The 15,479-nt window shown below is 38.8% G+C and overlaps 2 protein-coding genes across 2 annotated transcripts in view; both read right to left on the bottom strand.

The window, feature by feature from the left end:
- Window positions 1–15,479, bottom strand: part of wdfy3 (WD repeat and FYVE domain containing 3) — a 354,111-nt gene that overhangs the window by 17,157 nt on the left and 321,475 nt on the right. The window contains exons 52-59 of the mRNA XM_059988693.1: window positions 13,862–14,015; window positions 12,842–12,933; window positions 11,726–11,938; window positions 10,370–10,517; window positions 9,490–9,644; window positions 7,931–8,089; window positions 1,566–1,745; window positions 911–1,093 (exon numbers count right to left, since the gene is read on the bottom strand). Of these exons, the coding sequence (XP_059844676.1) occupies window positions 911–1,093; window positions 1,566–1,745; window positions 7,931–8,089; window positions 9,490–9,644; window positions 10,370–10,517; window positions 11,726–11,938; window positions 12,842–12,933; window positions 13,862–14,015 (1,284 nt within the window). The remainder of the gene's footprint in view (window positions 1–910; window positions 1,094–1,565; window positions 1,746–7,930; window positions 8,090–9,489; window positions 9,645–10,369; window positions 10,518–11,725; window positions 11,939–12,841; window positions 12,934–13,861; window positions 14,016–15,479) is intronic.
- Window positions 1–15,479, bottom strand: part of LOC132404527 (retrovirus-related Pol polyprotein from transposon 17.6) — a 218,274-nt gene that overhangs the window by 200,298 nt on the left and 2,497 nt on the right. The gene's annotated exons all lie outside the window — the stretch shown is intronic.

Below are 15,479 nucleotides of genomic sequence, written 5' to 3'. Positions count from 1 at the left end.
GAGAAAGAGAAAGAAAAAGAGAAAGTGATTGCAGTAACATCACAATGAACTTCATTTTTATTTTATTTAGAATTACACCCATGTAATCAATTCACCTCCGAATCTGTACATCTTTAGAATCCGTGAGGAAACTTGGGCACTGGGAGAAACCCAATGATGAATTTGGACTAGGTAATTCACTCAACATTAAGATTACTGGAATTTTACAATTTGCATTTCATTGGAAATGAAACTTTATCCTTGGGACATACACTATAAATAACTCTGAATAGCAGCATGCAAAAGAAAATAATTTGCACCACTTAGCGGGTTAAGCAGCAATTGTGATAATAGAGGTAATATTTCAGAGACTGAAGACCGTTTGTCAGAATTTCTGCTGTATTCTGACAAATGGTTTTCAACCTGAAATGGTAACTGGGTTTCTCTTCCTCCGGTGTTACTTAACCTTCTGGGTGCACCAATATTTTTTCATTATATTTCATCTTCCTAGCATTTGCAGTTTTCCCCATCTAGCAACAGCTCCACATGACCTTTACTCCATTAAAAGGCGGCACCCAATAAATAAGTAGAGTCAAAAACATCTTTGGCTAAGTTTGCAGGCTGGCTATGCTTTTCCTAGAAGGAAGGTGGGGGAAGAAAAAGAATTAAAGGAACTGTAGCAAAGGATGAAAATGCAATGAAAGCTTTGAAAGCTGGCAGAGAGGTACAGAGGAAAAAAGGAAAAACACAAATGCACATACACATGGGTACAGCAACAATAAGCTGCCTTTGCAAATGTGGGAGAAAGGTAATTCCAAACGCCAGACTACCCAAGTCCTGACTATAGTAGACAGACAAAAAAGATATCCAGGTTGCCTCAAACTCAGAGGGAAGTAAAAGCTCTTGTTTTGAAACACATCAGAATACATACCCTGACCACACCATCTGAATGTCCTGTGACTATTACGTTCTGTGTGTCCCACTCATTCATCTCGGATACACAACAACACCAAATTTGTTGGCTGCGTCCTGTAAACGTATTCACATTCACCACTGGATTTCCATTGATGTTCCATACTTGAATATAAGTACCAGCACAAGAAACAATGTCTCCCTGTTTAAAATTAAGTAAAATCAGAATCTTAACTAAAAGTGAAAAAACAAATTACAACTGTTTTACTTTCATAGCAGATCACCAAACATACAATGGTAATCCTTTTATTAATTCACCTACTCCAGAATATTCAGGGATAATCAATAAACACTGACCTTCCCAGTAATATCATATCTTGAGAATGAATGATTAGAACTTTACGTAAAAGTAACTAAGTCTCAGAGTATTCAGAAAATCCTTTAACAATTCATGCTGATCACAGCCATAGCAGCAAATACATTGAATACAAAATACAGTTCCTCATACACTTTAAATGTGTTTTTATTGATTCAGCTTGCCTTTTTCATTGCTAATATTTAATATATCTATTTTGTAACATATTGGGGAACAGAAACAGCAACCTAAAATTTAATTTTAAGCTGCTGAGTACCTAGCATTGTTTACAGCATTTAAAAAACATTCCAATGCTTACCGTTAATTCATTAATACACAAAGCAGACACCGGTGCCCTGTGACCTCGCAGCTGGGTGACAAAAGATAGTTTATTCAAATCCCAAATAATACATGTTCGATCTCGTGATCCACTCACTATTATGTGATAGGCTGATGAAGCAGTTAAACAAGTGACTGCATCAGTGTGCCCATGGAGTGCCTACAGTAAAATAAAATATTTTACATATTATTAGAACTTGAAGCTATTTAACTGAGTTAATCAAGGCTTACAATATGAAATATTGTAGATGGTCTAAATATAAATAAAAAATTCCAGAAAGTTCTGTAAAAACTCAGTATATTTGAAGCCTATTTACAAATTATTATAAAGTCTAGTCAACTAGTTCAGACTGTTTGAAATGCTTCCACTTACAACTAAACCCATTTACTTTTTAAAATAGGTAGTGGAAGATGCAGAAATTAACTGTTCATAATATATTAGGAATTATATAATTGGGAGCCCCATTATTTCTAATGTCATACTTTTTGTTTTATTTTTGTCATATTTTCCCACCGTAAATTCTAATAGTAATACATGAAAAATAAACTCCACCTTTTGTCATATTAAATATATAAAATCAGCATTATATTTTTATTGACTATTTTCCTCACAATAAATTCTTATGTTCACAGACAACAGAAAATGCAAACACCCTTCTAAGAATAAAACACCATGACACCATTACTACAAAGAATATGTACAGCAAAACTGTATAGACAATTTCCTCTATAGTTTTAAAAGTATTTTCTGATGGAACTATATAAAGCAAAATGGAACTATAATAATCGGAAAATATGTGAACTAGAATCTAGTGCTTTCCCGGCATATATAATGAATAAGCTCTTCTTGGGCTTCCAGCCGGGTACAGATATCGACATCAACAGCTCCAAGACCATCTGAACAGCATACATTCAAACATTCAATTTACGATGGAGATGGGGAAGAATCATTTCCTCCTGCTCATAGACATGCTAATATGACAGAAACCAGATGGTAGCCTCAGACATGACGTCTACCAGAAACCCACTCTCTCTGTTTTATACCTAAACAGTAACACCCACCATCACAACTCCCATCATAGACCAGTTCTTTCTACTTTGATTAACCATGCAAAAACTATTTTGGACCCAGAGAGTGTTTGTGAGGAAACAAGACGAATATGGATGACATCCCTACAGAATGGTTAAAAGATGAAGGAAGTCAATCTAAAAGGGCCGATGGAAAAACCAGGAAACCCAACAACGCGTAGGAACTTGTCTGTCTTCCTCATATTTCCACAGTTTCTGGAAGAATTGCCTGGACCCTGAAGAAATACCAGATTAATACCATCCGGAAACCCGTAAGGAAGCTCACAGCTTATGCAGGTCAAAGAGACCTGAGATTCAGGATGGCTGGCACTTACAGGATTCTCTGTAAATGTGCAGCAGTGTACATCAGCCAGACAAGATGTATGGTGGAAATATGTACCAAGGAGCACAGGAAGTGTATCTGCTTTGGATACCTAGAGAAATCAGTGGTAGCAGAACACTGCATTCGTAATGGCCATAGGATTGACTTTGATGGCACAAAACTGCTGAGCTGCGCTAATGGCTTTTCGGACCACCTAGCCAAGAAAGCCATTGAAATAAAACTAGAGAAAAAGAATATTAACAAAGATGAAGGTTTCGCTCTAAGAAAGAACTGGAATTTGATTGTAAACAAGGTGGGACAGGAGAAACCTGATTGGATGAAGACTGACTAATCAGGAGGGATGGATGATGGGGGTATAAATACCACCAGAATAGAAATGCCTAGGTATCATCCCTGATGAAGGTAGCAGAGTTAAAATTGCAACCCCCTGGGTCACCTCAGGCTCGCTCAGCTCGTTCTCGTCTAGGGGGAGCAGCCTTCGGCCCTGCCAAACGGGGCAATCCGCTGGTGTGGATGCTGTGTGATGTCCCCGCCTCGCCCAAAAACAGACAGCACACCATAAACGATTAAATGAGTACAATTTATAAAGGTTACTATAACTAAGTGATTAATAATGATACAGTATATATGAAGAGAAAAAATAAAGAAAAGGCGCCAAACTTATCAAAGTCCAAACCACTTCGTGCACAACCGTTGGAGCTCAATTACTGAAGTCTTCTGGCCACCATTCGATCCCCTCCGAACTCCTCGACTCGCAGCTCAGGACCCTCCGAGTGGTCAACCAAGCACATCTAGCTTCATCCTCCCTCCTTGGAGTACCTCCTGGCCTCGGACCCCCACTTGGGGTCCGTTCCTCGCCCAGCTTACAGCATTGCGTCCTCTCAACCCCCTCGCGCCGATCTGCCCAAAAGCCCGCCAACAAAAGCTTACAGACTCAGAAGAACATTAATCCCCATTCGGTTTACAAAGGAATACAATTCTCGTTATCAGTAAATTAGCATTCCTGCTAGTTAACAAAACAAAGAAGCCCTTTTGATTACATACACAGTAACAAAGAAAAAAGAAGAAACCCCCTTTACACTCTCCCCCCACCAAATAAAAGTCATGTCCTCATGACTATTAAATAACTCGCCACCTTTCCTGCCAACACACTGTAACCCAAGCACAAACAGTGACATCTCCTCCCCACACAGTAAACCGTACGCCCTGTCCTCAGGCGCTACTTAGGCCAACTAGCTGGGAGTTCCCTAACCCTTCTGAGACCTCCGTACCCCCTCACCTAAACGCTTCAGGCTCGGACACAACTGGGGATACCTTGGGCCCACTACCAACTCCTCTCTCAACCTCTCACTCATGCCCCACACTGCACACAGCTAACCCTCCCCGCTACACCTGACTCAATGGGAGAAGGGCCAAAGGTCTCTTCCTCAATTGAGGGAAAGTCAGCAAAAGGCAGCATGTACCACACATCCAGCACATCATCCATCGAATCTGTATTCTTCCTCATTTCTGCGATCGGTAGCTGCTGTTTGATCTTCTCCAAACTGAAACACGTGGCCTGCACTGCTCCTGCAGACTCTTCAGCCTCCTGTTCAGTATTCACTGCACTTCTCTCCAGCTTTTTCTTCCTCATGACTTCTTCCAGATCAACTTTCAGGTTTTGCACTTCATTTGGACTGTCGATGGTCATCTTCACGTTCCCTTCAAGCTTCCGCTTCCCTCTTCTGAGATTTGTCTGTAATTTCTTCACCTCCGCAAACTTCCCTCTCCAGGTTCTCAGTTTGCTATTGCCCTCAGACAACTTTCTTCATTCTCTCCAACTTGTAAGTCTTCCGAGTGGTTCCAGATCACTTTCTCCAGTCTCTCCGTCTTCATTTCAAACTTGATTCTGTAGAGACAGTCACTCACGAGCTGCGACCTTCGCCAGCCCTGGCATGTGTCCAGAAAACACTTTAACTCTGTAATTCTCAGCCACTCCTGCAACGACCTCACTTCATATTCTCCTGAGGCAAATCCAAATACCAAGAGATCATCCACATACACCAAAACTCCAAACGCCTCCACATCCCCTTTGGTCTTCCACCTGCCCCGCAGGAAGGTTGCAAGGGCTCCAGATATGCCCTGTGGCATCTTTTCAGACCCGAAGACTCCTAGGGAATTTATAACAGCCGTCTTCTCCTTGTCGGCCCCACTCATCGGGATCTGGCAACATCCACTACTCAGATCCAGCACCTTAAACCACATCGCACCACTCAGATAGGCCATCGCCTCTTCGGCCCTCAGGGCCATATTCTGGTCACTGACAGTGCGCCTCTTCAGCGCAATATAATCCACACACACGCTGCCTATGTCTTCCATGGTTTCAGGGGCCAGTTACTGCAACCTCTCTCTCTCCGAGGTGTCTTCAGCAGTCAACTCCCCTCCCTCGTGGTATTTCGCAGCGTCCACTAAGAGGGTCTCACCCTCAGATACTTCCCCCAGGCCGTACCACCTCTGGCTCTTGTTTGAATTCGGTATCGGCCCAATGCTGCTACACACGTCCGCACAAGCAGCTCGAAACTCTGGGTGCATCGATAATGCCTCCAAACAGCGCTCACCCGCCTCCTCCGGGCAAGCCCCCAAGTGCACCAGCAGGATATTGGTTCTCTCTAGAACAGAAACGCTGCCCATCTCAACAGTGTCCGGACACATCAGCATTAACGATTCATGAACCTCAGTCACCTCCACTTTTGCCTCCAAGAACTCCATTTTCACTGATCAACACCGTCGTCTGGATAATCAATGGCACTGGTACCCCAAATCTCCAGTGCCCTCAATGTCGTCAAGGATAAATGCTTCCAATAATGGTTATAAAACAAACTGTACAGCAACTTAACTGACGCCCCGGTGCCGAGGATGGCTTTAACTTGACTTCCATCCATCCGTAACAACACCTGTGCGCGTGGCCCCTCTAAGCCTTCAGGAATAGAGTCTGTTCCTTTTGGGAGTTCCTTGGTACATTGCTGGGAACGTGCTCCCCCAGAGACCCCAAGCCGTTCCCCCACTGGGCCTCCTCTAAGTTTCCCGACACCTCTCGAATCAACGGAATAACTGATCCCCTTGGCACCACAAGCAATTTATCTGCCCCCCTAGGCAAAAGGGATACCCTAAAAACTTTCCACCAATCTCCTGCCACAGATATGATAAGCCCCCCAGCTGCAGCATTTGACTTCCAGTCAAACCACACGCATTTTCCCACACGTTCCCAGAACTGGCAGCGGTCACTTCGAGGTAATTGCGCCCGACAGTTCTAACAAAGTCACCAGCCTGCCTACTCAAACTTTCAACCAGCCCCTGTCGCTTTTCCTCAGCCATGCACTGCCACTCACCCAACAACTGAGGGGTCCGCTCCGCCCACAGCTCCGCCCCTTTAGGGCTGGACATTATTCCAACAATCGGGCGGAGCTCACCACTGCTGAAACATCCCAACCTGTCAGTCCTCACTCTCCAAGCAGTACTCTCCAAGCCCATGGTCCCACCACCATTTTGTCAGCACTAGTCGGAACTCGAACAACGACCTCCAGGCTACCAACAGCAGCCACCCCACCCAACACACACGCAGTGATAACCAGCAATCGCACATCCACAAAGGCACACCAGCTCTTCGCCGCAGACACAATTTAAAGAGGGTGATCACACAGCTTCCACAGAAATCAATCCCGGACGAGCACCTCACAATGTAACCCCCTGGGTCCTTTACAAAATTTGTAAATCTCCTTTACAAAATTGATACCCGTACTCAGATGGAAGCTCGAGAAGAGTTTATTAATGAAAAAATATGACCTAAACAAGTAGCAAATTACAGATGTCTATCCTGACGCATTCTGTGACCTATTTACATTTAGATTTTCATTGTTTTTTTTTTGATTTCTTGAGGTCAATTCATTCTATAAGAATTTCATGCATTAAATGAAATTTCTTACACAAGTTTCAGACAATAATAATATTTCCCATGTTCACAATTCCTCCACAGCTGTGGCAATAGTTTTGTACCTTAGCCCTCAAATGATCTCAGCTTATGCTGTAAGAAATGCAATGCTCTGAACAACTGTTTCTTTGCTACAGTCTGATGATGACATGCTGAAATTACAAATAAATGACAACACAAGGGCTGAATTATTTCTGAAAGACTGATGCAATTATGCTCTGGTCTCTATTATTTCCTGTTCTGAAGACAAGATGGCTTTGGCTTCTCAGTGCAATGCCAGTGGTGACTGAAAAGCTGGAAATACCTTTAACATGTCTTTCAGAAAAGTACCTAAACTTAAATAATTAAAATCACAGAGAAATGAAATAACCATAATTTTAAAATCATATAAAGTCTAAATGGTTAGGCTACGAATAGTTACCAATCAGAACTTCATTTGAGTTTTTAAAAAAATATATTGCTGTTTAGAGATGTTTCATGGAACTCTGCATACAGAATTCTCCATCTCCTGTGTCACCACAATATTCACTGCCTGCTGGATTCTTAAAACCTCTGAAAGACTGAGCTTCCTTCAGTTTACACTGAGGAACGGTAATACAGAGTGCACATTGATAAAATAACATAGAACGATGACGAAGTGATAGTGGATACCACTGAGACTTCACTGGGAAGGAAATCTTGCTCTGCAATACTCCACCTAAGGTTTGAAATAAGACATATACTTAGAATCTCCCCAAACAAAGGGAGCTGAAGCATCTCTGTAGTGTCACTTTTGAGTTATAAGTTTTGGGTCAAAACCCATCCCAAAATTTAACATTCCCATGTGCAATACTTAGAAACAGCTGTATTGTTAGAAATCTGCCTTTTGGAAGAGGGGTTAAATTAATTCTTCATACATAATATAAGTTTGTTTCATCTTTCACTAACCGACAGATTCTTTTACTTTTGTTTTTAAGTTCAAACACACCTGTTTAAGAGTCAGAGTCTTAGCTTTTTCCTTGGAGGTACCCATTTCCCAAACACAGATTGCAGTACTTGTTCCTCCAGTGACAACCAACTTGGGATTTGGACAAATTGCACAGAGAATCTGTCCCCATTCACTTAAGCCTTCATATACTATCAGCGCCTATGAAAAAGAAATTGCACAAAAGATGAAAACCACCCCATTATTTTAAACATGAAAAGAAATCTGAAGTAAATTAATCTAATTATTTACATATTAAATCTCCAACTTTAGTTATCATTAAATACAAAAACAGGTGACAGCCTTTGTCGCCCACCAAAAACAATCCACCTGGGTCAGAATATATAAAGACATGAATTGATGTTTCAATTGTGCGTGTTTTGGGGCCTAATTTGTGGAACTGAAGTGTAAAGAAGGGCAAATGTTGCCTTTGGCTTATGTATATAAGATTTTTGATGCATGGGTTTTAGGAGGTTTCAGGTCAACTTGAGAATGACAGAGGGATCAGTTCCTTCAAAGAACTGAAAAGAAAGAAAAAAACATTTACACGATGATGGCGTCTTGCTGGAGGGGGCAAGTAATGGAAGAATATGGCTTGATAAATGTCAACCAGTGGCCTTGAAGGTGAGGGCAAGAGAAAAGCTTCTGTGGTTCTAGGAAGGGAAAGGATGTGGGTAAAAATTTGAGAAAATGGGATAAACACAGATACATGCCTCATTCCTAATGCTCAAGGGAATAATCAACTGAGGAAAAAAACAAGACTGTTGTCAATTTTATATCAATATTAGAACATACAAGATAAGCAGGATGAAAATGCAATCATGGAACTTAGTGATCTTTCCTTCATCACTCTGGCAGTAATAAAATGTGCAACCAGGACATCCTTTTAACCTTCTAACATCAGCACATAGGTATTTTAAATTTCTGTTTTCATGGACAGACATCTTATTGTGAGATATCAACATGTTTGAATATGTATGGCTTGATGGAGACTCTTAAAAGCCAACATTTTCCTTCACACAGTCTGATACTTTAGCGGTCAGTAAGTAATATTAACACTATTTTACACTTCTGCTTTATAGTTATAGTGACCATGCTCAAAGATGATATTTGCTATAAGAAACATACTTTAAAGCACAATGTATTTTGAGATAAAATGTCAAAAATCATGTGCCGGATAGGATGAAAATAAAATCAAGGAATTCTTGAATTACTCCCACAGTCAATTTTGATATTTAAGAAATAGCAATGAGGAAATTAAGCTTTAGAATGAAAGACAAAAGAAAACTGTGCTTGCTGGAAACTGAAATAAAGCCAGAAAATGTTGAAAATTCTCATCAAATCAGCTGGCATCTGTGGAATGAGTAACAGAACACTCAGAATTAGTGTTCTCAGGCTGAAGTGTTAACTGTTTCTCTTTCCACAGATACTGCCTGATCCAAGATCTTAGAAAATAATAATGGGCTAATATGGAAGGCTTTAGATGCCAACCTGTTTTTCTTTTACTCTGAATGCCACTTCTGTGGTGAGATGCCATATTTAATAAAGCTCTTGTCACATACCTTATCGGATTCATAATTTGCAACTCTGCAGCTAAGATCTGCATATCCCCAAGCAAATGTTTTGTTCCAAAATGGAGGAATCAGGACTTTGTTTTGTTCTACTGCTAGAACACCTTTGTCTGTGAAAATTATCTGTCCCACTGGTTCCTTGAGTTCTACAGAGAGAGAAAAAAAAGAATCTGTTTAAATAATGTCAGCCATGAACATTTATGTAGACCAGTGTAGGAATTAATACAAAGTGAAAAACAATTAAAAATGTATTTTATACTTTTACACTTTTAAAATGTACTTTATACCAAAGGAAAGATTTCCTGTTTTTTTTTGTCATTACAGTTTCACTATCATAAGTAATATTTAAGAGCAGTCTTATTTGACTTAATGGATCCCATTCCATTGCAGTTCTTTTTGATTCTAGCAAGAAGCGGGATGAGGGTTGATTAACAGTTTCTGACCATAGACCAATTGGTAAAAAGTCTCCACATGCTGACATTGAAATCCCTATGAGTATCAGGATTTAGTTTGCTTTAAATCAAGATTTTATCATGCATAATCTTATTTAGTTATTGCAGAATAATGAAAAATATGACACCAGTACAACGGCCAAACAATCAGAATTAACAAAACATTTGTTAGGATTATACTGGACATGAAATATTTTTGATTAAAAGTTATTTAAATAATAAGCAAAACATTGTAAGGGAAACACAGCATTGACTAGATCTTCACTTATATTAAAATGTGTAATTAAGGGAAACATGAATTACGTTTTATCAGTGGTCATTTTCAAATAATTTAAGCTAGAAATTCTTTCAAACAGAAATATTTTACTGACTTAACTAAAAATTCTCACTAAGTTTGACTTAGTGGTAATGACTGGTACCTTTAACAGGTGTCAAAGATGGTTTAAGATTATCCAAATGATGAAAAAAGACCTTATCCATGGCACAGCTTAGGGAGGTTGGTGCAACTAAACTGTCTCCATTAATCCGGCTACGTGTTCGCTTTGGTGGATGAGGCTTTTTAAATAACTGCAAGGAATAAAAAGAAAGGATGATTAGACATAACAAAAAATTAATTTCAATGAACTTCGTTTTACATTACCTCCTCTATATAACTTGTAGTATCAAATGTTAGATAATGTCATGAACAAGGATAACTTGCAGAGGTAACTACCATGTTGACAACTTGGGAAGATTCTAATGATGTATTCAGATAATGAAAAAATGGAACTTAATATATTAAAGTTATCAGCCTTAAATACAATACACTGAATATTGCTTTACTTTATTAAAATAGGAATCAATAAGCTAATAAACCAACAGGATTTTTACTGCAACACCTATATTTTAAAAAGTAAAAAATAACTAACTAGTTTCAATGGAATGCAAAATCTGTTCTTCAAATGAGTGTGTTGCAAAGTTAACCTCTCTTACGTCTAATCTATTCTGATGATCTTTTTAAGGATGTTAGGGATTATTCTGAGGCGAAGCATCTATGGGAGGAAAGAAACTTTCAACATTTCAGGTTGAAACCCTGCCTGAGTATCACAGCTGTTCCTCCAGCAGATTCGTTATTGCCCCAAATTCCAACATTTGCAGACACTTTTGTCTCTGCTGTTGGGTTTACTTTGAGTGGAGGAAAGTTGAGCTCTTGGAGGGTTATAAAAGTTACAGATAAGTGGAAAGACAAATCCTAAAGGAGATTTCAACACAAGAATGAGAAATCTAAAAATTAACGCGAGAAGACAGGAATTTAATTTAAGCACAAAGATGAGCCATCATATCGATTTAAGATACAAGCAGCAGAATTCCAGCAATTTCATAGAGGCTGAAAAGTGGAATGGGTGGGCCTGATCATAACCAAAAGTACGGATGAGAGTCAGTGTTCAGTATTTTGAAAATTATGAAGGAACACCGCGATGCGCTGATGACAGTTTTCTGCCTACACTCAACTCCCAATCTCCAATATGCTAATATGGTGATTTCCAGACACAAAATTTCAACCAAAAGGGGAGGATCAATAATAATTATCTTGTTTGAGATTAACACCAGAGAAGTTCAAAGAAGATCTCTTTAAAACAGAATAGAGTCTCAAGACATCTCATTAAGACAGAATATACAGAGGAAGAAAGAAAGCTCATATACTCTCAATTAAAATGTAAAAATCCACTACATTGTACACACTTATTCAGTACACATGTAACACAAAATAAAAACAGACTGTATGTAGTGCCTACCTGTTTGGGAATCTGTCCAAAATTATTGATGAACCCAATAGTTGCAGTTTCTTTCAGTGGATCATTAATATTATATATGTCAACCTGTCCTTCATAAAATAGGTGATGGAAGACATTAACTGCTTCTATTGCAGGTACACCTTGTTGTTTATATCCAAAGATCAAATCAATCCACTCATGCAGATGTGAACTGACATAATCACATTCCAGTGCCTGAAGCAAAAGCATATATTGAAATTACAGTGTAAAATCTAACTAAGTCAGCTAAAGGAAGCATATTCAAAATATCACTGTCTGTCTTTGAAAGAACTTTAAATTTAATTAATAATAAAAACAGCAAGTAAATCAAGGGGCACAATTTTACACGGGCAGTGAATATTGGTAGCTCGGGTTGAGGCATTTGATGTTGCGGTGTTCGCTGAGCTTGGCAATTATCTTACAGATCTTTCATCAGCAGTTGAGGTGAGATGCTCAGTGTGCAGTTGGAATGGGTGGCTAGTGGCAGATCCTGCTTTGCCTGGCAGATAGAGCGTAGGGACTTGGCAAAGCCATTCTGACATGTCAGCCCATGGGTTCCTCTGCTGACGTGATGAGGCCACACCCAGGTTGGAGCAGCAACACCTTATATTCTGTCTGGGTTGCCTCCAACCTGATGGTATGACATCAATTTCTCGAGCTTCCGGTAATGCTCTCCCTCCCTCCATTTCCCATTCCCTTTCTCACCTCATCTCCTTACCTGACCATCCCCTCCCTCAGGGGCTCCTCCCCTTTTTCTTTCTTCCATGACCTCCCGTCCTCTCCCTCCAACCATGTATCTCTTTCATAAATCAACTTCCCTGCTCTTTATTTCACCCCCACCCAGTTTCACCTTGTGTTTCTTCCTCCCACCCCCTTCTAACTCTGATTCCTCACCATCTTTCCTCCAGTCCCGATGAAGGGTCTCAGCCCAAAACATCAACTGTACTCTTATCCATAGATGCTGACTGACCTCCTGAGTTCCTCCAGCATTTTAAATGTGTTGCGTACATTTCCAGCATCTGCAAATTTTCTCGTTTGGAATTTTAGTGATAAGTTGTACATACCCTAGACACTAAAATTAGAACAATGATAAATTACCTGACGGTGAACTCTGATGAATTCTCTTGGGTCTCCTTTTGCCCAGGGTGGTAATAACACATTTCCTAATTTTGTACCATTTTGCTTATAACCTAGATGTGGAAAATGATAATATGCATAGTTAAAGGGATCTTTTATTTGCAAACATTATCTTACACTAATTCTGTACGCTTATACAAAATAAACAGAAGCATTTCAAAGGCTCCATGAGGTAGTGCTCTATAAGGAGCTTACAAAATCTGGGATACATGTAATAATTCAAACTCTAATATGGATGGAAACAAAGTCTATAACCTCCATCAAAACCCTCATCTCACTGGAAATATCAGATTGTGGAATATATTTCTTCAGGACTATGGTGGTGGAAGTGAAATACAGCTAATATTTGACATCTTCAACCTGATAATGCATTATGAAGATTTGTGATGGAACATGCTTGCACAGGAGCCCAAACATGCCCTCAAATGCACCCATCACAAGCAACATCAGGTGAAGTGAGTGTTGAAAATCTTGTGAAAAAATCAGTGATACTAACTAACCTCACAAATTTGTCCATGAACAGATGTTGCCCTGCAGTCTCTTCAATGAATGTTGTTTTCTAATCATATTGTTGTCTTCAAAATATGTATGTTTCTATAACTAAAAGAATCAAGGTCCTATTCCAGTGCTGCACAAGTCTATATGATAATTATAACTGATATCAGTTAGCCTTCCTGCTAGATTATGATCCTTTCTTCCTGTGAATACAAACTCAAACTACAGAAAAATTATGGTTATCTGGTTATTAGTTCCTTGCTGTGCTTAAGTACAATGTCCTTCTAAATTTCAACAGTCACAACTTCCAAAACTGCTCATTCAGTAAGCCATCTTAGTTCATTATTGTGTGTTAAAATTATTCGTAAGTAGTGTATTAATTAATTTTGCAGAGCTTATGAGAAATTCTACTCAGATAGACATCTAAAAGAGCATACAATTAATGATTCGTTTCTCAAGTCTTTATGCACTGTTTGACAGCCATACCAAGATCAAAGTTGTTGGAATTCAGAAGAAACTCTGGAAGGTAAAAGAATTCTGGAATGAGTTCTTTCACATCTGCCATATTATGTTTGGATGCCGAGTACCAGGCCTCTCGTACACTATGAAACATTCGATCAGCTAGATCAAAATGACCACCCTGAGGAAAGAAGACACAATTAAATAACATGGGAAAAATCCAGGAATTCTAAAGTTGTTCTCCTTGATTTTTTTTTAAATCAGATGCATTCACCTAAAGATGACATCAAAATAAATATATAACAATTGCTTCCACAACTTTGGAATTTTGGCAATTTTGGCGGCAACATTTTGTTGGCACAGCTCCTGAGATGATATTGGAATATGCACAGGGAAAGAGTTGAAAAGAAGCAAGTGGGGCAGCTGGCACATTTTGCTTGCCATAGTTCCTGAGGAAACATTGGATTGCATAGAGGGAGGGAGAGCTTAAAAGTAAGCAGGGCGAAGCAGTCAGCACTTTCTGCACATTACAGTTCCCTAGGAGACATTGGATTGCATAGAAGGAGAGGGAGTTTTAAAGAAGTGAGCAGGGGCAGTTGGCACCTTTGGTGTGCCACAGTTTTCTCTCTTTTTTTTTCTAAATCTTTTTATTAATATTAGTAATATGGACAGAATACAGATGATATATTGATAAAGAAATTACCAACATACACATTCCATTACATATGAAAAAAAACATACATAATAGTTACAATATAAATGAGTTTACCAAGACATAAGCCATAAGATATATGTATGGACATAGTAAATCTAAATATTTCATAATGTATAATATAAAAAAAACAGAAAAAAGAAAGAAAAAAAAACAAACAAAAAAATTTATGTAATGCAGAACTAGCTAATCTAATCTAATAACTATAACTAATAAGTAATATAAAAGAAAAAAAAACAAAAGAGAAGGAAAAAAAAACAGGCTGTTTATAATATCTCACAAAAATAAGTATTCATCAATGCCGTCACTTCCGGTCCTCTCAAAATACATAAGCTGAAAGCTGGGAAATCAAATGAACTTGGCACAGGGTCATATTACATCATATGAAAATGTTGAATAAATGGTCTCCATAACTTTTCAAATTTAATAGAAGTCTCAAAAGTACCACTTCTAATTTTTTCTAAATTTAAACATAACATAGTTTGAGAGAACCAATTAAATACAGTGGGAGGATCAATTTCTTTCCAATTCAACAATATAGATCTTCTAGCCATCAGAGTTAGAAATGCAATCAATCGATGGGCTGAAGAAGATAAATGCAGTGAATCTAACATTGGTAAACCAAAAATTGTGGTAATAGGATGAGGTTGTAAATCAATATTCAAAACCGCAGAAATAATATCAAAAATATCTTTCCAATATTTCTCCAAAAATGAACACGACCAAAACATGTGAGCTAAAGATGCAATTTCAGAATGACATCTATCACAAATAGGACTTATATGAGAGTAAAAATGAGCTAATTTATCCTTGGACATATGGGCCCTATGTACGACCTTAAATTGTATTAGTGAATGTTTGGCACATAACGATGATGTATTAACTAATTGAAGAATTCTATCCCAATTCTCACTAGAAATACTAAAACTAAGC

The sequence above is a fragment of the Hypanus sabinus genome, chromosome 14 (genome assembly GCF_030144855.1).
Source record: "Hypanus sabinus isolate sHypSab1 chromosome 14, sHypSab1.hap1, whole genome shotgun sequence".
In the NCBI taxonomy this organism is placed as follows: domain Eukaryota; kingdom Metazoa; phylum Chordata; class Chondrichthyes; order Myliobatiformes; family Dasyatidae; genus Hypanus; species Hypanus sabinus.
Note: the sequence above shows the minus strand (reverse complement) of the source record. Positions and strands in the feature narration are given on the sequence as shown.